Raw genomic sequence first — 26,114 nt, 5'->3', positions numbered from 1 at the left:
ATCCAATAAATATTTTCAAACCTTCTGAACAATATCAGTCATAACATCTTGATTTAATTGACTAGTAATAGCATCTTTTCTTAACCTAGCTGCTACAATGCCTAAGTATTCCAAAGAAGCAACTCGGAGTGACATATCAGTTGCTTTACTGCTAAACTGCTGCACCTATAAAATAACAAAGGGAAAAAAACTTGACACTACTTACATCACTAGGCTTATAGCAGTACACTAAAACATTTCTTTACAAACATGAACAAGTTTTAATGAATAAATAGGCCTAATTTAACATTTGCACACCATCTTATTGTAGGCTCTATTAGCCTTGTCAACAAAAAGCTACCTACTCTGCTCTCTGCAATTAAAGTGTAAACAATTTATTTAGTAAACAAATAGACGTCATCTATAAATATTCTTTTCAAAGCAAATGACAAACTATTGGCAGTTTTGATAGCTTAGAATAATTAACATAGTCCTATTAAGCAGGGTAATATTTTAATTCGCAGTTGAATTATTACAATGTGTTAATTCTTCAAGTCTACTGTCCCATACACAGCTTCTTCACACCTTATTTGCTCACACACTACTGTGGCAAAATAATCAGTGTCTACCAGTGTTTCTATATACCTCTCTATGTGGATCTGAGACATGGGTACTTTACAGAAAGCAACTAAGACTTCTTAAATGCTTTCACCAAAGATGTTTGCACACCATCATGGACAAAGATTATGGACTGATAGTCAGCATAATCAGGTTACAATATTTTCCATGAGTGATAAATAGGTTCATAGAAGTAGTTAATACTACTTTTAAGATTTTATGCTTTTCTAAGAGACCAGCCTACAAGGAGTAAAGAGAACAGATTGTTTTGACATGACTTTAAACTGAAGTGAATAAATGGAACATTAATTCTTAGCTAAGCCTAAGCCTAACAATGCCCACACTGGGAGAGAATGGAAAAAGAAACTGAACAAAAAAGAAAAGAACTATTTTCACTTCAGATTATAAAACATAAATAATGGTTTTAAATTTAGATTTTTTATTGTTGGAGTTCAGACTCCAAAATAGAGCCATGACAGAATGGTGTAACAATTTTTGGTGATTTTGAGATATTTCCAAAAATAGCATATCAGTAGCTATATGTCTGGTACATCAATAAAAATCAAAATAGTCTTTACAAAAATGATTTCTGGAACATAAAATTACAGCTTAACATTTAACCTTACCAGAATTCTTCCCAAAAGACTAAGAAGTAGTTCAGAAGCAGGCCATTCAGGTTTATTTACAGTTGTCAACAAATCTTGTACAAAATTTTCAAAAAGTGGACGATAGTCTTCTTCTCCTTTAGTTGTACATCTATTTAAAAAAAAATATTTAAAAAAATGAATCTGATTTTAGCAGAAACTCAAATTATCTGGATTTAACTGTACTTATTATATTTATAGAAAAAAATATAATTTTCACAAAGGATTAAACAAAGTTCATATTTCCCAATACTAAAAACTTAAAATGCATATTCTGCACACTTCACGAAGTAGACTGTATGGTTAAATATAATAACCTATTGTACAACTGTAAAAGATAGTGATTTCATTAGCAGTTAAACTATCACTTTAAAATGATCGAATGACCTAATATACTTACTTTTTAAGAAAAACTGACAAGAAATTATAACCAGTTCTCATTGCAGTCTCGTAAGATGTGACAATCAGAACATCATTATCACTCTTAGCTGCAGCAGCCTGAAAATATACACAGACTATTGTAGTTCAGTGTAAATAGTTGATGCGATAACAATTATTCATTAAATTAACTTAATGTGTATTTTGTCATTTATTAGCTCAAATTGATTTGAGTTGGTTGATTATTTCTAAAGACAATATTATCAGATAATCAAGAAGGATAAAATTTCAGGTCAACATACAGCTGCTTAGATGGGGTCATTGTGTATAATAAAGAACCACTTCTGGATGTCATTCATGTTTATAAGTAATGCTACACTACAGTTGACACGCCTAATGTAGAGTATGCACAAACACTTCTTAGGTCCATCAGTTGTTTTCTCATCTGCCCACATTATAATGCCCCACCACCCTACTTTTAAATAAAACACTTCTCTTCCGACTAAACACTTTTTGGCCCTTGTATATTCAGTGGAATAGCCAGCATTACAAAAACAATTGCATAACTTTTTGGTATCCTCCAATAGAAAGCCCTCATTCCCAACCACAAACTTTTAGGCCGCCCCACTTTTAATAAAACTACCCCGCATCTCAACAATCTCCCTTTTGGCCAGCGTATTCTAGTGTTTGTTATGTTTAATTGGAACGGTTCATCATTAACTAGTCATTATGTTTCAAACTGTAGTAAATTTCTCCACACACACACATGCATGCTTTCAAACATATGTTTCATGTTCTTTGTAAAAATATATTTGATAATTACAATGATCTAAGGATAATCCCTCACATTCACTTAAAGTTAAAGTCTATTACTAAAATTAGTTTCTAAAAAAAAATAAATCAAGATCTGAATTCTAGCTCTATCTAGCCTCTAGGTGCTAGATCTAAGCCAAATTTGTAAATTTTGCTTTGCTTCTGAAAGATTTGTGACCTTTAAATAGTATCATTCATTATCATTAAAATTTAAGACTAGACCTAGATTTTCTACAATCTATTAATTGCTAGATCTATCTACTCTAAATCACTCAGTAGATGATATCTTCTTGATCAAGAATCTAGATAAGAACTCTAGATCTAAATCTGACTTGCAGTCAGACTTTTATTAGTCTTATTAGATCCAGATATATCTATAATCTAGATCTACTTAAATCTAATAACTTGGATCTAGATTCTAGATCTAAATCCAATCTATTCTATCAGACTATGTCGCTACCAGATTAGATCTATATTCAGTAGCTCACTATAGTATAGTCATGTAAACTGAAAGTAGTCCTCGAATAGATTTGTTATGTAGATGGCCGGTAGGCCTAGTACTTGATCTAGATCTTATAATAGATCTAGATGTCTAAATCTAATCCATTTGAACTCATGGAAGTCGGCAAGCAGGGTTCAAATTAGAAAAATATAGGGGCCATCGTAACAACAGAGCAAAAAGTGCATAGCGGCCTGGCATAATGATACTCTCAACCGAAAATTTTCGGAAAATTCCCATCACTGCAAGATATATAGAATTCACAAACATATATGTTGCAAAGTTATTTTTTATTTAAAAAATCAAGTTGTCAAAATATTTGTCCCCTACCTCTTCTGGACTAGTTCCTTTGACTTTTTTATTTTTATCTTGTTCAGTGCCCTCTGTTTCTTCCAAATCAGGTAATTTTACAACACACTGAATTAATTGCAAAGCCAATGCTGTTACCATTTGTATAGATTCATCAGAATTTAGTCTATATTTTTTATGACAAAAAAAAAAGTTAGTATATTCAATAGATAAAAAAAATAAAAAATCTTCAAGTTTAGAAAAGATTTTAGAATAAAATGAATACACTTAACACAAACCTATAATTTCTGAGATTTCTTTTGCTTGATGGAAGTCTAGCTAAACTTGCAAAAATGTCTTCTAAAATAAGCTGCCTATGCTTAGAATATCGAGAAAATACCTGAAAATACAAAAAAGGGTAAGAATTCAATTACACATATAACTACAAACTTTACTCCCCATCATATATAAATAAATTTGCAAAAGAGCTCACAGCTCAGCAGCAATAAAGCTGGCTAGAAGAAGAAAAAGAACTCCCCATCATACAAGACATAGCAAAATTTCAACACTAAAAAACATGTCTGTTAAACTATCATTTAGTAATTACAGAAAAACACTTAAGAACATAATCACCTTTATTTTTTTGTAATAATTGTAAATTAATTTTGTATAGTGCTTAAAGTATGCTCCGAGCACTATGCTCAAATCTCTTTTGTGGACCAATGGGAGAAAGGGGTATCAGGGAGAAGGTTTCTGTGCTGCCTTTAGGCACTCAGCAAACACAATTCTGCTTCGGTTGAGATTCAAACTTGAGCCCCCTGATAGGTAGCCATGCATTTTTTGCTGCTCAACCACAAATCCAACATTTTTACAGCAAAGAAACAAATTAAAAGAGGGGAGATGTGCAAGTCTCACTACGCATGTGCAAGCTGATGCATACATTGTCGAAGTGTTGGATTACTGAGTGTGTAGATAAAAAAATGTTGGATTATCAAGAGCTTCAAACTTGCCACACAGAAAAAAGATAATAGAAGAGTAAATGTCTCAAAATTCAAGATTTTGTCCCAACAGACTTAAAGAGGCAACAATTTTGAGCACAGCTGAGAGAGGGAAAATATTGTAAAGCAGGATCTAGACTAGAACCCACAGGGGAAGGGAAATGCTATGGACCAAACTGAAGGGGAACTGCCCAGAATAGAGTCAGATGGCAAAGTACTGTTTGGGCCTAATGCTCCATTGGGAGTCAAAAGTCTAAGTCAAGTCACCATCCAACAGCAGCTTAGCTAAGAGAAATAAGAATTCTGACTACAAATGTTTGAGAAGAAGAGCATGTTGAGAAGCATGCATTGGTAAAGTTCTTTAAAGAATGTCACTTAAAACTTGTATATGTTAATTAAAAGCCTTTTACCAAGATAATTTATATACATTAAGTATATAATGAAATATATCTATAGTAAATTTTAAAAACATCCAGATTTTTTTTACTTTCAACTTGTTTTTACACAGAATGTTGTGTTCAAATCGTGGATATTACATTTTCATTTTCTCTTTTAGTGACTTTTCCGATTATAGTGACAGATAATAATTTTCTTCTCTTTTAGTGATTTTTCTGATATAGTGACATTAGATAATTAACTCAAAATATTTTTCAAGTTTTGTGCAAATATAGATAAATTATCAAGAAAAGATAATTTTGATTCAATTTTAATCATAAAATATCTAGATCTAAGTGACTTGTCCACAATTGGCATGCTTGTTTATATGCATTTAATTCTATACCAAATATAACATTTACCAGACCTGCCTACCAAAAAACTCCAAATGTGTAACACTCATGGTCAAAATGTGTACTTTGGCACCAGAATGTGTAACACTTGCTCGATCGACTATTTTGTCATATATATATATATATAATTTAAAAGTAAAAAAAAAAAATTAAAAAAAAATAAAATATTTAGATGTAGATCTAGATCTACAATTAAACATTGCACTCTATCCAGAAGAAATGAAGAAACTAATAGTAAATAAAATAAAGGAGAAATGGACAAGCTCTCATCCGAATCACAAGAAAGATGATGCCTATTATAAGCTATCCTGACAAGATCAATGTCTAATCTTTCAACTCAGGACCGGACACAACAGAATGAGACAACAAATGTACTGGAAGCTCAAAATTGGAACCAGTCAAATCTGCCCATGTGGAGTGTCACCAGAGAATGCTGATCATGTCCTTCAAAACTGTTCTCTTTACCATGAGGCCTGTACAAGACACTGGCCCCAAAACACCCCAATAGAAAGAAAACTATATGGCGAGCTCCCTGATTTGGAAACCACTGTGCAGTTCATCTCATATATTGGTCAAGTCATTTGAACGCTCCAACATAAAAATGAGAAAGAAGAAGATCTAGATATATATTAAAGAAGACAATTTCATTTTTAATTAATACAGGCCATCAAATCTGTATCACAACTGCCACTAGTAAATTTAGAATCTATCTATATATATAATTCTCTTCTTCGCTCAAAAGTCTGGACGAGAAGAAGTAAAGGAAAAATTACCTCTTATTTCTGGGGATAGAGTTATCCCACGAACTTTACGAGCCTTGCATGTAGCAAAGTCATACAGTGTATTATGAAAATTTGATTTCCTACAAATAGAACAAATCTAGATGTGCAAAGATCTTGCCTGAATTTTATAAATTAGATCTAGAATCTCTAGTGGTTTATTATTTAGATCTAAATCTACATCTTCTAACTAGATTGTCTAGATTTAGGAATTTTCGAATAGATTAGATGTCATGATCAGATTTAAATCTATATGAGATATCTAGATCTGGACTCGAGTGTTACAGATCCTGTTGATCCGATACAAATGTAGGCCTACTCAAAACTTTCAACTAAGAATCTAGATCTCGACGTTATCGATCTAGATCATACTAGATTAGATCTAGAATGTACAGTAATGTAACGTAATGTCTAGCTAGAGTCTATAGGGAGTCTATAGGGTTGTAGTCTAGATCTATTCCTGTATAATAAGTAATCTAGAGCTAGATCTAAATTGATCATAGTAGATGATATATCTAAATCTAGAATGTGTTTTGAATCGATAGCACTTCAATATTTGTTTTTCATTAAAATATATACGGAAATCAGGGATTCTTTTATCTGCCTTGGTCTTTTTTTAAGCTCCAAAATAATTAATTTCTACTAATAATGAACTTACAACAGAAAAAAAAAGTCATGTTGGTGTAGCAGCTAACTGAACGGTGCCAGCCCGCCTCTCCACCTAACTCACATTCTTCATTTCTAGACTAAATCTAATTGCTATCAAGAACCAATCAACGTATAGATCTGAGCATAATGTGTTCACCCCACCTTTTGTTTTTTTTTTCCCCTTAGGACGGCTTAGCATGACCTCCGTGACCACTCATAAGCTAGTTTAGAGAGGGGAAAAAAAGGCTAGGAAATGGGTAACGCAACAGGTTAAATTCGTATTTGTGTACTGGCTGTCATTTTTTAGACATTTTGTGGAACGAAATATGCATTTTACGTAACAGTAGGCAAGTCTGTATTTACTGATAACAAAGTCAAAAGTTATTGAAATTAAAATCATAGCATGGTATCATATAACGAATGAGATAAGATAATTCTGTCAGAAACTGGAAAATAATTCCAGAGAAAAAGAGCTAAATTGACTTTTACATAATCTAATTTGACCAGCCCTGATTACTTTCAGTGATTACTTACTGTTGTAATAAGTTTTATTGAATTCAGTTGAAGTTCACTGATATTCTCAACAAAGAAAGTGGAAACACCAAGTGAAGAAACCTTATGAAAAAAACAAAATGCGATCTAAAAATAAAATTTACTTTAAACAACAAAAAAAAAAAAAACAAAAAAAAAAAAAAACAACCTCTATTACTTTTTTAAAAATATTTGTTATATAGTATTAACAATGCAGTGCAATCAGGAATGCTTTTAACTAAATGTTTACAACTATATGTTTAAAAAAGCACCTGTAAAATAACAGTGTCTGTCAACTGTTGTATTTCAAGTAGTGTTGCTAATGCACTGACAAGATCAGTCATTTTGTTGTAAAGAGAAATTGTTGATTTGTGCTTAACAGAACTTGCTCGAGCTCTTTTTGCTTTTAAACTACCTTGGTATCCATCTGAAAAATTTGTAGACAAATTTAATTTTTACATTATTTAATATTTTTATTATGTTTTTATTTATTAAAAATTAACAACCAACCTTTAGACTTTGGATCTATTTTATATACAGGATCAAATTCAGGGTAGATGGTGTTGTGCAGCTGGAATTTAGCAAACAGAATTATCCTTTCTATTACATCTTCTAAATATACTTGCTTAGGCATATTTCGACCAGTCATAATGGTAAGAGCAGTAAGAGAGGCATCCATGCTGCGCATGACTCTTTCCATTGTGAGTTCCCTCCATAATTTCGATTCATCTTCATCATCTTCCTGAATAAATAAAAAAATAATAAAAAATAAGTAATATTTTCTTGTCCAGGTGATAGGATAATACAACTTAAACATTATATTTTAAATATTTTTTAATTTAGCTATGAACGTTCATTTAATGTCAAGCAAAATGAGGTGACTACAAAAGTAAATAAATTACCTGATTTATATTGGGTGTTACTTTACATCCATCTCGAACATTCCAAAGCAAAATAGTCAGCAGTTTCACCAAGCGCTCAGCTGGTATCTAAGTTAATAAAAAGTTATGATTAAAAAGTCAAATTTTTGTACATTGTACTAATGTAAATTAATAAAATGTTCATCTGAATATACTTACCTGGCCTAAAGCATTCATTGCTTTTAATTGTGCAGCTTCTCCACACAAATCTCCTAGAACACCTCTTGAAATTAAAGATTCTGGAGGGCATTCTACATCATCATTGTCTATTATACAAATGATATAAAAGCAACATTATTGTAAATAAGTATTTTAATATCCATTAAACATATAAATAATCAACAGGTTATGATAAAATAATCTATTCATATTACAATTATGCAGACATAAATTAAAAGAGAACAATAGATGATGTTTGCAATATTTTCCTTTCTGGATTTATAGAAAAAATATCTTGCATGTTACTAATTTTAACTCAATGACAATTACTTTTTAATTTAAGTATAAAATGTAATTTAATTAAAAGTAATAAACAAAAAATAAATTTTAAATTAAATAAACAGACCTTTATCTAGGCTTGCAAAGTTAGCATCCTCTGCACTGTCCAAAACAATATCTACACAGCTATTGAATCTTTTAAACATATGACTATCCATCAGATCTTCTAAACTGACCACTGGCTGTAACAATCGCTTTTTACTCTGCTTTTCTCTCTTCTTCATTCGAGCATCTACGAACAGGTTTAAAAAATTTAGCATGAAATGTGTTCTAGTCCAGTCTCTTTAGTGGACATGGGATATCTGGGGGTTTCCATACAGTATCTCCAACTAACACATGCTTGTTATTTGAAAAGTCAACATAATGATTTTATTTCACTCTAGTTGAAAATACTTTAGAGAAAAGGTGATAAGCAAGTCACAGATTTATCTTTCCAATATATCTTTTTACTTACTGTATGTGTCCTCATCTTCCTCAACTTCAACAAATTCAGACAATGAGGATGCATCATCACTTTCCACAGAATTTCTCCTTCTCTTGGCTTTAAAATTAAATTTAATAATGTAATAGTTTAAATTAATGTAAAAAAAAAATATATAAAAACTTTATATGATGTATTAACTTTCTAATAACAGCACAAGCTATTGTAACAATTATTTAGTTAATGACTGCAATTAAGTGACTAAAAATGCTCAATTGTTGGTGGAAAATGATTACTATTGCTAATTGAAACATTAATTGCTAAAAAAAATAATTGGCTAAGAATATAAAATTAAATTTGTGCATCAAACACAAAGACTTTGAACAAGTTTCTTCATGGCATTATAATTAGGTTCAAACATTTTAAGCCTATTACTCATGGAAAGCTCTGTAATTAATTCTATTACTATTATTAAAAAAAGAAGAAGAATGTAATATAAACATCTCTTTACAAGTCTATAGATATCATTGGTAGGTTTAAAAACAGACAGCAATTATTTAAAAAACATTTATGCAAAACTTGATAGCAGAGTTCAGTAGAAAAGAAAAATGTGCATCAATTTTCTTTTACAGACGAATTAATTTACTGATAAAAAAATAAATAAAACAATGATACTTGTCTTAATACAATTTATGTTGATAATCACTGCCTAGTAATTTATACTTTGAGAGCACCCCACCATTTTACATGAATTAATTTTATATGAAAATGGTAATCTTATGATTTCAAAAATTTAAAGTATATAACCTCCTAAATATTAATTAGATATGACTAAGATTTAATTAAATAAACGTACATTGAAAGTAAAAGTACTAAAAACAACACTTTTAAAAATAATACATAGGTTTTCATTACTAATTTAAACAACTAGTAACAATAAAACTAGCTGTTAAGTATTTAGATCTATAATAGATTAAGTAGACATACAATTATTAGACCTCTTCATGTCACTTTTCTTATGCTTAAGTAGCATACTCTACAGTAGATGGAAAATATGTCATAAACTTAACTCATTTAATATGTATCGCCATACAGTGCGCCAAGGCAATTTCGGTAGACTATGTATCGCTGCAGGCTGTGCCAAGCATATATTGTTTCTTTTAATGAGTATTTCTACTTTTTAAAGCACTTTTATTTTAAATACTTCTCATTACTTCTATTCAGAAGAGGTTCAACCTCCTTTATGTTGTTTTGGTTTGATTGCAGTGCAGTTTTTGATTTTGTTATTGACATTTTACCATGCTATGTTACAGTTTTTGACACAAAAATTTGTGACAACAAAAAACAGCTGATTCAATGGCTTCTTCCAATTGATACCTCTAGATGTAAGGGTAATAAATACAGATTTATAACGGCTGAAGAAGCCAGTCAGATGATTCTATTTGATTCAGAATCCGATGATAGATCTAGTGATAGTGATATTCTAGATATAGACCTAGAACTTGACAGTCTTCGAGACTGTGCCTCTCAGTCTAAGTCTAGCTAAAAAAAGGAAGGAACCTGCTTTAGATTTAGATCAGAATCCAGGGAAAAGCATAAAACTTAGCAGACGTAGTTCTAGTAGACCTAAGCCTATTTATGATAAAGATTCTGGATCCACAACTTATATTTGATGACATTGACATTGATGAAGATTATGAGCCACCAACCAGACCTCGATCTCCACTTTTGAAAAAAACTGCTTCATGTTCATCAACTAAAGGGAAAGGGAAATGTTCTAGATATACTAATCTTCAGTCTGTTGATACCAGCACTACAACTAGGCCTAGTACATCTAATTTTTCTATCACTTCTGACTCTGCAGATCCTAAATGGGACCATGTTACATTTGGAACTACTGAAAATAATTTCAGATTTCACCCTCTGAAAATGCCTGGAGTTTGCCCTGATCTTCTTTTAAATGATCAATCTTCTCCACTTCTCTTTCATGACAAAATGAAAGATAATTTAATAAATTCTATCAATTCATTCGCAAGGAAAAAATGCCAACTCAACAACCCACCATGTAAGCGATCTGTGTTCGGACAATGGACTGATGTTAAGAAATAAGTTGGACAAGTTTAAGGCAGTTCTGATAAAAATTGGAATTGAAAAAAGACCAGCTATTTCGGAATATTGGACAACTGCTGCAGAATTTTATGCTCCTTGGATTCACCATGAGAGAACGCTTCCAAGATATTTACCACACCATGCTTCACAGTGGCGATAAAGCATCAGAAGGAAAGAAAAAAATAGATCCATTCATGAATTTATTGACAGATAAATTTAGAAAATGTTTTTATCCCTTCCAGGAGCTCAGCATTTATGAGATGGTTATTGGGTTTAGAGGTAGGTGGTAATACAACATGTTTAATGCCACTAAACCTAGCAAATATCACATCAAAACCTTTGGCCTGGCTGATTCGGCAACCGGCTATGTTGTTGATATTTTGACATATTTAGGGGCAAATACCTCTCATAATCCTGATGCAGATAAGGATGGCGGACAAGTTGTACAGGTTTTCGACACTCTGCTTCAACATGTGGGAACAGGGCATAAAATTTGTGCTGATCAGTTTTATATCACCCAGAAACTCATCAACTATTTGCTACAAAAAAAAACAACAGTTCTACACAGGTACACTCAGCATCAACAGACTTGGTTTTCCAAAAGCAGTCAAGAGTTTGATTTTGCAACACAGGGAAATGAAATGGTTCTTCCACAAAGAGAAAACAATGCTCTGTGCATTCAAAGACAAAAAAGCCAAAAAAATGTCATGATGAGATGCTGAAGTGGGCACCTCAAAAGTGAATGATGATAAGCCTTCAATGGTCCACACATACAATAGAAACATGAATGGATGTGACAAGCTAGACCAGAAAGTGACCTACTACTGTATCTTTGAAAGAAAAACCATCAAGTGGAGGAAAAAATTGTTTTATTGGCTGTTTGAAATATGTCAAGCCAACTCCTATATTTTATTTTGCCTCAGCCAGAAACCTGGTGCAAGAAAACTGTCTCTGAAAGACTTCAAGCATGTTCTGATTAGACAGTTAACACAGAATGTTGTTTTAAATGAGCATATAAGAGCTCCTGGTAGACAACAAGAGAGAGGTTGCCTGGAAAAGTCCAAGAATAGTCAGCATATAGTGGACTACAGCAAACGAGACAGAGACTGCGCTTTTTGTTCGATGAGCACTAAACGGGCCAGAACCCATTTTTTGCTCTGGATGTGAAGCAAAACCTCATTTACATTCTAAAGGATGCTTCAAATCCTTTCACGAAGTTGGCTGTTAGACAATGTTTTTTCTTTCATTTTGTGTACATAGTGTAAAAAGTTCAGTTTTCTAAAGAAAATGTGTAAAAAAAAAAAATTTGTATTTCTTGTGCTATTTGAATGAAACTTGCCTAATTTCTTACAAACGTATTTTGGAATAAATTGTGTAAAAAGCAGCTTCTTTGGATTAATATTTATGGATTTCCATAACCGTAAGTTGAGTTTTAAATTTTTTTTTTTTAATATTTTTTTCCAGTGTTGTACTTAAAGTTTAATAACTTTTTTATTTTTGTAATTATCTTATTAATGCTTACAGTATAACATTTCTCATTCAATAACAAAAACATTGATACGCTACTTGCCATAGAAACTAAAAAATGACTGTATACAAGAACATACAATACTATCACTAGAACATTTTTCAGCCATTTATTATATGCTCCATTGCACTGACCAAAACTAACATATGGAATGAGTTAACAGTGTCTTGCATGTTTAATATGAAATTATTTTATTGGGGTTTATATTTTATTTGACTAGCAAATTACTCAATCCAATAAACTAGCTATAGTATCAAACTTAAGATAATTTTGTCAGACCTAATGTTTTTCTTTAAATGATGTTATACATGACTTTAGTTTTGACTATAGTGCAGAAATGTTTAAATTGCTGCATAATTAAAGCTATTTATATCTCGCTAGTTTTTTTTTTTGGCATACCTACATAAATGAAAAAAAAATTTTAACATAATTTTTTGGAAATAAAAATGAATCAATGGCTGATTCGAAGTCAATAATGGCATGCTAACTTCAACATTGAATGAAAGCCAGAATACTCTCTTATGCTTCAAGAACTATGAAACATGAGATAAAAAATAAAATTAATAAATAAAAAATGTCTCTCTTTACCTGCCCTATTCTTGTAAGTATCATCACTACGCCTGTTTCTAGTAGCTTGAAAAGATATGTCTCCTGGTCCAGCAGACCTAGAGATATTGTAATTTGTTTCTTCTCTTTTTCTCTTTTTGGATTCACTATCACAGTCAGTTTTAACTATAGTTTGTGGAAATGAATATATATATTTTAATATTTAGGATGATGTACGTAAAAAAAAAAAATATATGAAAAATAAAATTAACATCTGGGTAAAATATAGCATTAATTCAAGTTAACACATTTTTATTTCTCTAACTCAAGAATAATTGAGATAACTATTTTTCTCAATTGAGAACATTAGGTGATAGCATAAGGTGTTTAAAAAAAAATTTGTAAAGCCTATATAGCCGAGAGCACAAAATGGCTAATGAATAAATTACAAATAGTTACCAGAGCCTCCTTTCTGTATTGACTTTAAGGTCTAAAGGAAAGATATGTAAGAAAAAAAAATAAAAAACAAAAAAAAAAAAAAGACAAAACAAAAGAGCCAACTTAATACAAGAAAATTATAATAAATTTTCACAAGTTAAAAACTAAAATGTGCTTACTTTACATTACTCTAACTGAATTTTAACCAGACATAAAAAAATGGAAATGCCATCTAAAAATAATATATATTTTTTTATACTTTGAAATAAGATTGTTATTGTCAAAAGTGGTTATGGATATAAGCACTCCACTACCAACAAAATGCTCCCAATAGCTTGTGTCTCAAATAACCTTTGACAATCATTCCAACTCCTAGTTTTTACATGTGGCTAAGATATTTTCCCAGCAAAACTGTCATCACTAACAGAAGTGTCAAAGGTGAGTAACTGGCATCTATACCAGTAAGTGTTGGGCAGGAGGGGCTCTTAAGCCTTTGCTGGCTGCCCACCTAGACGTAGGTGACCTCTAGGCAGCTCAGTGCTACACCCTGTCATAACCTGTGACACTGCTGATCCAAAACTTTATCAGCACAAGCTTTCATCTACTTTCTATGAGATAATCAAGTCACTTTGTGACTGAAAGTAGACATGCAATTTAAATACTGCCAGATTAAGATTAACTTAAAACAAATAACTTACTATGTATACTTACTGAAGGATCTAACATTTCAAGCATAACAACTGGTTCATTCTTATTTTTTGTTTCTGTTACTTTCGATTTTTGAGATGAACTTGAAAGGTGAGGGGGTAAAGGCAGTCTACTAATATTTGTGTTAATTTGGTCACCAATATTTTTTAACATAATCACAGGCTCAGAACGTATTGACATTAAATCAATATTAGTCCTGTTTGGCAAAACATCTGATTTCTGTACATGTTCCTGAGTTTTTAAGACATGTTGATCAATGCTATTAGATGCCACTGTAGGGGGATTTCGAGACCGTCTATTTTGGCGTGAAGGATCTGGAGGATTTTGAGATAAAACAGGAGAAGCCTTTTGTACATAGGGATATTGCATGATCCTTTCAGCAGCTGTTGCTTGAGCTGGACTGGCCACTGTAAAAAGACATAAAGTTAATTAGCACTATTAGCAAAAATGTTACGTGATAAGTAAATGAGCAAAAATGGAAAGCCTAGTTAGTGACCTGCATTGGGCTGACAGTTATGTAGTATCCCAGAGTTTCCTTTGTGACCAACACCAGCACTTGCTGCAGGATAAGGACTGTTGTTTGGGGAAGCATATAAATTAGGCTGACGTCGAGGAGACTGTGGGGTTGGTTGACTGTAAAAAAATTTTAAATTCATACTTTCTTAAGTCAAGCTTGAAAATAAAATAGTGCTTAAAAAAATAAATTACATAACAAATTTTGCAAGAAGGTAAACACTTTTTAAAATGACATTAGGAAAGAAAAATATATATTTATTACTGTTATAAATAATTTTTTTTTCTTTTGGTGTGGTGGTGGGGGATGCAATCTAAAAAACAAAATTACACAATATTTTATCCTTACCGTTTTTTTCTTCTTTTTTTGTCAAAACAACAAATATACATATTTTGCTCCTTTCTTTCAATAATAATTCTATTATTTTTAGGAATCACTCATAGCATAGGAAGACAAGGGAGTGTCATAAAACATCGTTTAAAAAAAAATTAAATTAAAAGGTTATAACAGTGTTTCTCAAACTACTCTTCATTATAATCAAAATTCTCCTGATTGCTGTACTTTGTTATGTTCAGAAATTTTGTGATCTTACATCTTAACTTCTTCCGACAATTACGCCCACTACAGTTGTACACAATATATGTAACTCAAATGTTCTCACATAATAAAATTGGCCAGTGCTGTTTTCTTTCTAAATTCACTTCTAACAAAAATTCCCATTCTTTTGAACGAATTTAATGTTGGTGCTACTATGGAATCAGGAATAAAACACTAGAGGCATTTTGATCATAAAACCATTGCCAAGTGGCAAGATTGGCAACATTCTAACATATTCTAGAAAAGTCTAAGACAAAGACTAAATGGGTAAATATTTTGAAAAATGTCTTTAAATATAGCTTTATGCTGTGTTAATTTTTAGAATTGCTGCATTTCATGTATGTTACGTGCGAGTACGTTTCTTTACATTTAGGGAAAAAACATTTGTGTGTGTTGGGGGGGGGGGGGGAAAGGGGGGGGGGGGGGTAGCTTCATCATTGTCCAGACCTGCCTACCAAAAAAAGTCCAAATGCGTAACGCTGATGGTCAAAATGCGTATTTTGGCACCAGAATGCGTAACACTTACGCGATCCACTATTTTGTCATATATATATATATATATAATATTAGATCTAGATGTCATGATTAGATCTACAATCTAAAATTCTAAATCTAGATCAATACGACAATAGAGATGATATCTAGCCTAGATCTGGATCTGTCTATATAATGAATATAATCTACTCTAGATCTGGGCTCAAGACGAGTCAAGAGTATTACCGATGCCGTGGATCCGCTACAAACGTATGTCTACTCCAAACTTTCGTAGGCCTACCTTCATTCTTGATCTATTCTATACTACGACTAAAAATCTAGTCTAGATCTAGACTAGATGGTAGTAGATGTTATCGATCTAGATCTAGTCAATCTAAATCATATACTACAACTAAATTGGATCTAGATTGTAGAATATAGTAATGACTAATGTTGAGAATCATGACATAACGTTATGACTAGCTGCTAGCTAGATCTATTCCTGTATAACAAGTTATCTAGATTCTAGATCTAGAATCCAGATCTAGACAAGATATCTACAATGTCACTCAATGTGTTTTGAATGGATAGCACTTCGATATTTTTTTCTATACAAATGAATACGGGAATCAGGGATTCAACATAATTAATTTCTACTAATGAACTTACAAAAAAAAAAAAAAAAAAAAAGTCACATTGGTGTATCAGCTAACTGACGGTACCAACCTAGTACCAACCCGCCACTCCCTCAGCCCTCACTCTCACTTTCTTCATTTCTAGACTAAATCTAATTGCTATTAAGAACCAATCAACGTATAGATCTGGACACAATGTGTTCCCCCACCTTTTCTCTCCCCCCCCCAACAGAACGGCTTAGCGTGACCTCCGTGACCGCTCGTAAGGTAGTCAAGAGAGGGGGAAAAAAAAGGATACAAAATGCGTAACGCGACTGGTTAAATGCGTATTTGCGTACTGACTGTCATTTTTGGGAGATTTTGCGTAACGAATACGCATTTTGCGTAACGGTAGGCAGGTCTGATTGTCCCTCTAGCTATATTAAAAGAAAAGGGCAATTCATCTATTACCTTCTACACTAATTAAAAAATTACTAGTCTACACATTAACATAGAAACAAAAATAAAGAGAATTTTAAAACAAAGAAAGACAAGCTTAATGTTACACCTACTTAAAAAAATAATTCAAGATAATTTTTAAGAACACAAAAGAAGCTTACATTGATAAACCACTCTGATCAGTGTTATTATGTGTAGATCCATGAAGAGAAAGAGGTTTGGAGATTCTTGGACCTTCTTGAAAATAATGATTATACTGTTGGGGATGTGGTGGTAAAATGCCTAAAAAGATTTGTAAAATTATTGTGATAAAAAAAAACAAGAAAGTTTAACTTCAGCTAATAATTAATAATTTAAATATAATCGTAATTTTTGAAAATCTTTTCTTAATGTAAATACATTTAAAATTTGTTTAAATGAAATTTAAAAACTCACCAATGTTATTATTGTAGTTCATACCATGTTGTTGATAGTTGTTTCCTAATTGATTGGGACTGACAAAATATTTACCATCTAAATGTGCATTGCCTTGAAAAATATGAGGATCTTTACGCATCACAGTTTGGAGTAAATTAGGAATATAGCCTTCAACTGTGTTAGTGCTCAAAGAATCTTTCAGCTCTCTGAAATTAAAAATCACAGTCTACACCAGGATTCAAACCTGGGATGCCTTGGTTTGGAAGCCAAGCGCTTTACCAATCAGCCTAATATAAATGATATCTATATAGGTAACATGGTTATGTGGGTGAAAAGAGAGATGAAGATAATTTTTATTTTCTTCTATTCAAAAAACAAATAAATCAGATAAAAATCAATCTATTTATGTCTTAATCTAGGAAAAGAAAAAAAAAGTAATTGAGAGCAAAAACAAAACTAAACTGAATGCTCCAATTAAAATTTCCCATTAAACTTATTAGAGATCTGATTTATATTTAATATTGATTTCTTTACGGTAATTTTATGAATGAATGTATACATACATCTGATTTGTATGTGTCTGTCTCAAAGCATGGGCAAGCTGATTACCCAAACTTTCATCAGATGAAGCCAGAAGCTGTCGAGCATCCTCCGTTATTTTAAGGCTAAACAACAGGGATTTGTTTTGAACTGTCTGGGGCAACGGTGTGGGCAAAGGGAGTTGCGGAAGCACTGGAAGAAAATAAAGCTATATTATTATATTTTAATTTTTTTTTCAAATCTAATTATTACCTTTAAGTTTAATTTCCATTTTACAAATTATTTATTTTTTTATTTAACTATTTATTTCACTAATCAGTAAAATTTAGCACTCAATAATAATAATGAAATATAAAAAAAATGAACTTCAAAAATATATTTCACTGATATAGATAAAAAAAAAATAATTTAACTTTGTTGTTATTAAGTTAACTGACAAGTGATGTAAAATATGCAATTAGAAAGTATGTAAACAATTACTTACAATCTGTCAAACTTGACACTCCAGCCAAGGTCGTAATAGGGACACTAGGGGTTTCACCGTTCATAATTCATTTAACTACATGTCTTATTTTAAATAAAACTGAAAGAGAAAAAACATTTAACAATGAACATTAATATATATATATATATATATCCACATCTATTATTAATATATATATATATCCACATCTATTATTAATATATATATATCCACATCTATTATTAATATATATATATCCACATCTATTATTAATATATATATATATATCCACATCTTTTATTAAGTAGCTTTTATTTCCCTTATTTTGAAATCAAAGAAAATAATCTCCAACAATTAATTAACTAATTATTTAATTTTTTTTATTTATTGTCAGGTTTAATGAATAATTGTGCAAAGCTTTGACTTGATCCGAGAATGGGAAATGGGAGAAAAAAAAACATGTTCAAACTTTTTACCAGACAAGATAGACAGAGTTAGTTGATATTCTTCTTCTTCTAGCTTCTTCTTCTAGCCAGCTTTTTGCAGCTGAGCTGTCAGCAGACTGTGCCAAGGAAAAATAGTGTGCTGTTTTCTTCAGTTGTTCAGGGTGTTGGTTATGTTGGGCTGTAGTGGTAGTAGGGTCTGCCTAAGGTGGATTAGGAAGGGGCATTCAAAAAGGATATGGTTTACGGTTTCATAAGGGTGGGTGCAGTGTCTACAAAGGGAGAGTTGTGTGAAGTTTATTTTATTGAGATGGTAATTTAACAGAGGTGTGTATCCTGTCGTTAGTTGGAAGATTGTAGAATGCTCTTTGCGGGGGAGGAAGTTAATACTGTCCAGTTTGTTAGGCATGTTCATTTCTTTGTACATGGCTCTGCCTGTGTTTCCTGTTGCCCATTGGTTGAGCCACTCCTCTTTGTGGTTGTTGATTAACATTGACCTTAGGGTGAGGTAGGTAACAGGTCTAGATCTGGTTGTTCCATAGATGATTCTGCCTTTGAAAGCTTATCTGCCCTTTCATTTCCCATGACGCCAATATGCACAGGGATCCACTGTAATGTGATGTTGATGTTTAATTTTGTCATCATCTGGTGTATTATCACTATTAGTGTTGTCAACTATCTTGGGCTTTTTCAGGTGCTGCTGTTAAGTGCTTGAAGAGTGGATTGGGAGTCTGTAAAGACAACAATATCTGATGATGATTGTATCCCTTCATATAATTTGTTTTTGAGTCTGCAAAGCTATGGTAATTGCCTCAATTTCAGCTTGGAAGATTGAGCAGTAGTCACCACAGGGTGCACTTATTTCAAAGTGTTTATTTTTGGGGAAGACCAGGAAGGCACCAAGACCAGCATTGATAGTGACTTTGAAGGCTGATATGTCGGTGTAAATATGGATGGCTGTTTTTGGATAGCTTTCAATTGTTTCGAGCGTGCCTACTTTGAGCTCCAGTGGATTTGATTCTTTTGTTAGAGTGTTATTTATTAAATGTGTTTTAATGGTTGGTTGTTTGCAGTTAAGTCCAGGAGTTATGTTTGAGAATCTGGTAATTTTTGCTCTGTTATTGGGTAGATGGTGTTTTAGGGCTAGTTCGTCAGTAAGTTGGATCAGAGTTCTTTGCTTTTTTTGTTTGTTTTTCTTATTTCTCTGTGTTAGTAGTTTATTTGGATGGTCGTCCTCGAACCTTCTGTATCTCTCAATAGCTTCTAATGTTGCACCTTAACTTAAGAGGTTCAATATTGGAGTCTATTTCACAGGCTGCTGTGGGAGTATTTCTCATACCTCCACTGATTAGACGCAAGGCTTGGTTTTGGATTGTGTCTAAAGATGATTGATGGGTTTTGTTTGGCTGCTACTTGTATGAAGAGACAGTTATCCATGACAGATCTGACGTACCTAGTGTATAACTGTCTAAAAAGTTTTCTTGTCAGCTCCCAGGATGTTCCTGCTAGGTGTTTTATTATGTTTAATCTTTGTGATGCATTTTCTTTTAAATCTGCCTTTAAGTGTTTTAGAGACAGTTTTTGGTCTAATTTTAATTGATATAAGCTTTGTAAAAAAGGTATCTATTCTGTTTTAATAACTGGTAAAAATATCTATAACATGCTCGCAAGTCAAATCACAGACACATTTTTTCTAATGAGTAGTTAAATCAATTAGCGTGGGATAACAAAAAAAGCCATATGATCATTGTTATATTCCAAATGCTGGCTCCTTTGGTCTGGTAGATTTGTACCTATTACAATATGCAATCCCTATCCAGTGAGAAAAATTGAGATATGCTTCCTCCACTGTCGGTTTTTAGGAAATGCTTTAAACCCATGGCAAGTTTCTTAAAGATTGGTGATTTTCTTTTGGTTTCCATTAGTTATGCAAACGCTCTTTTTTTTTTATCACCAAAGCAAGAGAAAATGTGTAGCTGTTAGGCTTAGTGACACCTAAAACATGACGTCCAAAGCTATGGTACAGTTTTATATAAATTATACTAGCCAACATTACCCACGGCCTGCAGGCCTTAGTTGTGTATTACTTATCTAGTGGATTTATATATATATATATCAAACTAAGATAATGTTCCTTTCAAGTTTTTTTCTTTCGACCCGAAAATAAAAGTAGTTTTGCAAATAATGGGTTTACCCGTTAAGCCGCTACATTCATATCTATGAAAAACAAAAGAAACGCGAGATGAATGAAATATAAAGTACAATTAAAACAGGTTTACCAATTTGTTAAATAAATGGGATTATGAAGTACGTCAGGACTTCTAATTTCGCTGATGTAAGGAACAAATTTATGTAAAAATGCTTTTGAAACACAAATTTGAAGGTTAAATTGATTAAATAATGAAATCAATAGACTATATTTTGTTTTTTCATGTGTTTAAGTAAAAAACTATCTGTGCAAAGTGTTGTTTTAAAAATTAGATCTAGATCTTTTCGATCTTGTCTCATGTAAACATGACCTAGATCCATGAAATAGTAATACTTTCATAGAGTTGGGCAACTTTTTATTATTTTTTTGGGGTGGGGGTTGGGGGGTTAAGTTTTTTTTTTAAGGCTACTTACATATGTCACGGTTTCAATTAGTACTCAAGGAACATTTATGCCAAGTTTTATCAAACGTTTTGATTTATATATATATATATATATATATATATATATATATATATATATATATATATATATATATATATATATGTATATATATAAGCATTAGGATAACCAACCTGTGAAAAAAAAAGCAACATTTTCATCTGCACCCCTCCCTGTCCCAAAAAGTAAATAGATCGTGTGTCTGACTGATTCTAACAAACTGGTCAGTGTAAAGCTAGTCAAAGCTACGTGTAGTCGGCCATGACAAGACAACCATGTGATGGTGTTTGTGTATTGAGTGGTCAGGCAAGAAAATACACACTGCAATGGTTAATCAAGAATGTAGATCTACCAACACATCTAATATTTTTTTCTTTGCTTACAAGATCTAGATCTAACTGCACAAACCGAGATCTATTTCTGTTACAAGAATGTAAAGGTTACTGTATGGTTTTCCGTTATACAGTCAGTCAATAGATTAAATTAATAGGTTTCTGTGAATAATCTATTCATTTTCTGTAAATCATAACACAAAAATTTTCAAAACCATCAGAGATTCCTTTTAAGTCATCATATGACGCTGTGACATGCAGCGCCAGACATTAGCAATTCTCTTTGATATCATTAAGTAGAATCTATATGATTTAAGCATTGGCATTGTTTAAAGTTAAAAGGCGTATCTTTGATTAACCTATACTCCTATAGTTATAGTCCTATAGTCAATAATAGTGGCTATAGACTAATAGTAGTGGAGATAATCAGGGTTTTACTTTTTATTATAAATAAATATATCTATATAATATATTACAAAGCTGAGGAAGTTTCTACCAAACGGCATTCTAGAAAAAGGACTGAAGTCGATTTACAAACTATTGAATTGACTATTGGATATTGATATTCGATATTGGATTAGCTGCAAATGAATGACAATAATAATAAATGCATGTGAGATGAAGCAATAAAAAAAAAGCATATAAATGTCCGAATTTCAAGCTTCCATCTAATCATACTAATGCCCTATCATTCAATCAGTATCATTCTATCATTCAGTAGCTAGCTGCTACTCTACCTGATCTAGATCTAGCTAGACTAGACGTCTAGATCGAATTTGTTTATTGTAAATAAAACTGATTAGTTTGGATTAGTTACTTAATGCAGCGCACGACAGCGCGGATGAATACAAACGTAACAAACCAATGTAATCAAAACAATCGGTAAAATAGGCTTCATTAGTATTTAGAAATAATAGAACTATGCCTATTTGTAATGAAATTTGATTAAAAAATAAGTTATCTCACAGAAATTTGAAGGGTAGATCTATAACAATACAATATAATCTAAATCTAGTCTACAAAATAGTACAACTGATCACTTTTCTAGTTCTCGTAATAATCGTCCATTGTTGGCCTAGGTCTTACTCTAGGTGGGACATAACTCACCTGTTCAAAATGGTCGCTATTTCACCACCAATGTTAAACTTTGACAAAATAATCACACCACGTACATGATAACTGTTTACATGTTTATAATATTGTTAATCCATTTTGAATTACACGCTATTAACACAAATAAATTGCATTTATTTCCAAGAATTTAGTAGTCCACCGCGCCAAAAATTAGCACAACCTAACAACTTACTTTATTTTATCATCCGCTAAATATAGTTCTTTATTTTCAAAGATAAAGGCCAATATGTTCTCTAATTAAACTGGCTAAATGTAAAAATTGATAGATTGTATGTTTCACTAAAATTGTGGTCAATCTACAACAACAAATATGTTCGTAGTTATCCAATATTTTTCTTTGCGTATTAATTTGAGTAAAATCTTTCAGCCATTGAAAATAGTTCACAAAGACTTGTAAAATCAAATGTAAGATAGCATTTTATTAGCAGATCGAAGCTCTGGATTATTAAAATAAAAATTGTAAACACTTCGTAGATTCTACGGTCGTTATCGCAATCTAGTCAGTCTAGTGTTCTAGAATACTAAAACCCGGTATCTTTTATTATAGTCTAGATCTAGTCTATAAGAATATATATATACACATTTAGTCTCTGTATTAGTGACAATTAGGTTGTTAGTGTATAGTCTGTATCAGTGTATGTATGAAATGTATGTGTATCATTGTATGAATTATTATGAATTAATAATCACTGTTAATAGTGTTAAACAGTGTTAACTGTACTAAACTAAACTGTACTTAACTTTAACTGTACTTAACTTTTAACTTATTAATAATTAATTTTAATGGTACTGCGTAACTGGACTCTTCATGAACTTGCTTAGAAGTTAAACTAAGTCAATCAAGATAATGAAGATTCTAATCTATTTTTATCTTTTTTTTTTTTTCAAGGCTGTTCATAGTCCAAAAAGATCTAGTCTTAGATTGTTTTGACTCTAGATCTAGAATCTAGAATCTCTCTAGAATATCAATACGACTCACTATTGACTATTGTCTATGACTATATTAGTATATTAGTATATATAAATAATATTATCATATCTACTACTCTTAGTAACTCTAGTAACTAGAATTAACTAGATTTTACTAGAACTAGACTAGAACCCAGATCTTATAAATATAAAAATAAAATGGAAAAGCCACACAAAGTATTTGTAATAGGTGTTGGAATGACAAAGGTAAAAAAAATTTTTTTACAAATAATATATTTATCTAGATCTAGACTTACATTTTAGATTATATATATTAATAATAATAAATATAGATCTAGAATCTAGAAAAAAAAGACACAGCCCTTGCCAGGCCTTTTTTGGGTTAGTTTTTAAGCTATGGTCTGGATGTCTAGTTAATAATTAAAAATTACTAAAAAGTATTATACTTTATTTTCAATTATTTGTGTTATATATATTTACAAATACAGTGCTATTTTTATGATGGTACACACCGGTACGGCGTTCCGGCACCTTTTTTCAATGTGGGGAAAAAAATATTACTTTTCTTGTATTTTAGCGTTTATTATTAATTTTTTGGTAGTTTAAAGTTAAGCAATTCATCACTGATATAATACAATATATATTAATAATGCAAGGTTTTTTTTCCCTTTTTCTGTATCAAACCCTAGACTAAGAGGCTAATATGGAGTTTATGTGAAAACCATTTTTAAAAAATTCCATTGAGCTAGAGTAGGAAGTAAATGGGGGGGGGGGGGGGTGAGGGGTAAACCTAAAAGTAAAAAATGGATCATGCTTAGTAGCTCTGTACCAATATCATGTTTCCAACATAAACATCAAAATAATGATTTAACATGTAATACAACAATGCCCACAATAGCACGAAACCAGGTTAGTCAGGATATATAATAATATATATTTATATTAATTCTAGTACAGAGATTTTAAGTAACTGGAGATAAGTAAGTCAGTTACTGGTTCTATTAAGGAGCTTTATTTGAAAGGAAAAACAATAATGATCATTTATACTTAAATATTCTTTATTTTCAAGATACTCATGGGCATAGCTGTGGGAGTTTCAGGGTTGTAGTTTTGCTTCAATTTTTTTTATTGGAGTGGAAATTTTAATGTTAAACCATCACTTGCCAAGCTTTGCTAAGGGAGTTTGTGGTTAAAACAAACCCTCTTCAATTAAAAAATCGTAAGTGAACTACAGTCACCAAATTCACCAAATTCCATGAGAGTATCTTAGGGGCTTTTGAGTTTAAATCCCCCCTCCAGGGGGTTTTGACTTTGAAACCTCATTCGTCAAAAAAAAAACTTAAGCAAATTACAGTCACTGAATACTATGAGCATAGCCAAAGGGGGGGTGAGCTTTAAACCCCCCTCCAGAGGGTTTTGATTTTAAGCCTTCCTCCTGGTTTTTTTTTTAGTTTAAAACCCGCCTCTACAAAAAAAAATGGGGTTGGTCGTTGGGTTTTAACACCCCCCCCCCCCGGCGCAATAAAAACCTAAAGAAAAACTGCAGTCTATATTCCATAAATGTAGTAAAGGGGTTTTGAGGTTAAAACCCCCTTCCGATAAAAAAAAAAGTAAATCTACTGTCATTAAACTCCATGAGCATAGCCAAAATGGGTTTGGTGGTTAACCCCCCCCCCCCTTTTTTTTTTTCTTTCAATAAAGAACTAAATAACAACTATAGTTAGCCTAGCAATGTGGTTTTTCTGCCAGTTGCTGGAACCCATTAATAAAGAATAAAGCCACTGGCTTAAAAAAATAAAAAAAAATAAACGGTCATTTGGGGTTCAACCTTTTGCAAATAAAACATATCACACATTTATTCACTGGGCTCCATGAATAAAGTGCAGTGAATAGCACATTTGATATTTCACCTACAATTTTTTAATAGAGGATCAGCAGAAAATTGTACTGTAGACACCTCAGAATATGCATTTTTTAAAGTTTCTAATAAGGAAATAATGCTTGGCAAGGAGCTCTTACTGGACCCTGCTGGAGTAGCTCACATTGCTTCCTCGGACCCCCTAGCTAGTAAGGGCTGTGTATTTACTGTCGTTTTAGGGTACAAAAGACTGCCACAAAAATGAAGGGACTGGATTGTGTGTGTGTTTGTGTAGGCATACATGTCCAAAGAAAAAAAATCCTGGCTATGCCCATATGCTCTGATGACTAATCTGTCCATCTTGTAATTGATTCTTGCAGTCACAAAGATCCTGTGATGTACATATATACAGTGGCATCACTAGGGGTGTGTGGTCCGCACCGGGTGACATCCATTAGGGGGGTGACACCCAAATGGAAAAAAAAATGATTATTGGCAAAACTAGCAGATTAAAAATTAAATAAATCTCAAGATATGTACCCAAACATGTCTAAGCATA

General features: G+C 32.0%; 2 protein-coding genes across 4 annotated transcripts in view; one reads left to right on the top strand and one right to left on the bottom strand.

Annotated features, from left to right (window-relative positions):
- The window catches only part of LOC106060099 (nipped-B-like protein), a 47,356-nt gene extending 24,409 nt beyond the window's left edge, over positions 1 to 22,947 (bottom strand). Inside the window, exons 1-21 of the mRNA XM_013217877.2 lie at positions 22,741 to 22,947; positions 18,231 to 18,329; positions 17,770 to 17,938; positions 17,225 to 17,412; positions 16,951 to 17,071; positions 14,628 to 14,764; positions 14,135 to 14,538; positions 13,445 to 13,475; positions 13,028 to 13,171; positions 8,836 to 8,922; positions 8,449 to 8,613; positions 8,043 to 8,149; positions 7,866 to 7,952; positions 7,474 to 7,705; positions 7,236 to 7,390; positions 6,967 to 7,047; positions 3,519 to 3,619; positions 3,262 to 3,406; positions 1,642 to 1,739; positions 1,224 to 1,353; positions 22 to 165 (exon numbers count right to left, since the gene is read on the bottom strand). Coding sequence (XP_013073331.2) covers positions 22 to 165; positions 1,224 to 1,353; positions 1,642 to 1,739; positions 3,262 to 3,406; positions 3,519 to 3,619; positions 6,967 to 7,047; positions 7,236 to 7,390; positions 7,474 to 7,705; positions 7,866 to 7,952; positions 8,043 to 8,149; positions 8,449 to 8,613; positions 8,836 to 8,922; positions 13,028 to 13,171; positions 13,445 to 13,475; positions 14,135 to 14,538; positions 14,628 to 14,764; positions 16,951 to 17,071; positions 17,225 to 17,412; positions 17,770 to 17,938; positions 18,231 to 18,294 — 2,790 coding nt within the window. The 5' untranslated portion in view covers positions 18,295 to 18,329; positions 22,741 to 22,947. The remainder of the gene's footprint in view (positions 1 to 21; positions 166 to 1,223; positions 1,354 to 1,641; positions 1,740 to 3,261; positions 3,407 to 3,518; positions 3,620 to 6,966; positions 7,048 to 7,235; positions 7,391 to 7,473; positions 7,706 to 7,865; positions 7,953 to 8,042; positions 8,150 to 8,448; positions 8,614 to 8,835; positions 8,923 to 13,027; positions 13,172 to 13,444; positions 13,476 to 14,134; positions 14,539 to 14,627; positions 14,765 to 16,950; positions 17,072 to 17,224; positions 17,413 to 17,769; positions 17,939 to 18,230; positions 18,330 to 22,740) is intronic.
- A 251-nt stretch (positions 22,948 to 23,198) lies between these two features.
- The window catches only part of LOC106060101 (sterol carrier protein 2-like), a 39,198-nt gene continuing 36,282 nt past the window's right edge, over positions 23,199 to 26,114 (top strand). The window contains exons 1-2 of one of the 3 annotated variants that reach the window (XM_056030754.1): positions 23,199 to 23,298; positions 23,657 to 23,943. In XM_056030754.1, the coding sequence (XP_055886729.1) occupies positions 23,896 to 23,943 (48 nt within the window). In that variant the 5' untranslated portion in view covers positions 23,199 to 23,298; positions 23,657 to 23,895. The remainder of the gene's footprint in view (positions 23,299 to 23,656; positions 23,944 to 26,114) is intronic. The other 2 variants (XM_056030755.1, XM_056030756.1) reach the window with 2 other exon arrangements.

Source organism: Biomphalaria glabrata, chromosome 5, assembly GCF_947242115.1.
Source record: "Biomphalaria glabrata chromosome 5, xgBioGlab47.1, whole genome shotgun sequence".
NCBI lineage: Eukaryota > Metazoa > Mollusca > Gastropoda > Planorbidae > Biomphalaria > Biomphalaria glabrata.
The sequence above is the reverse complement of the archived record's forward strand: the minus strand, read 5'-3'. Positions and strand labels throughout refer to the sequence as shown.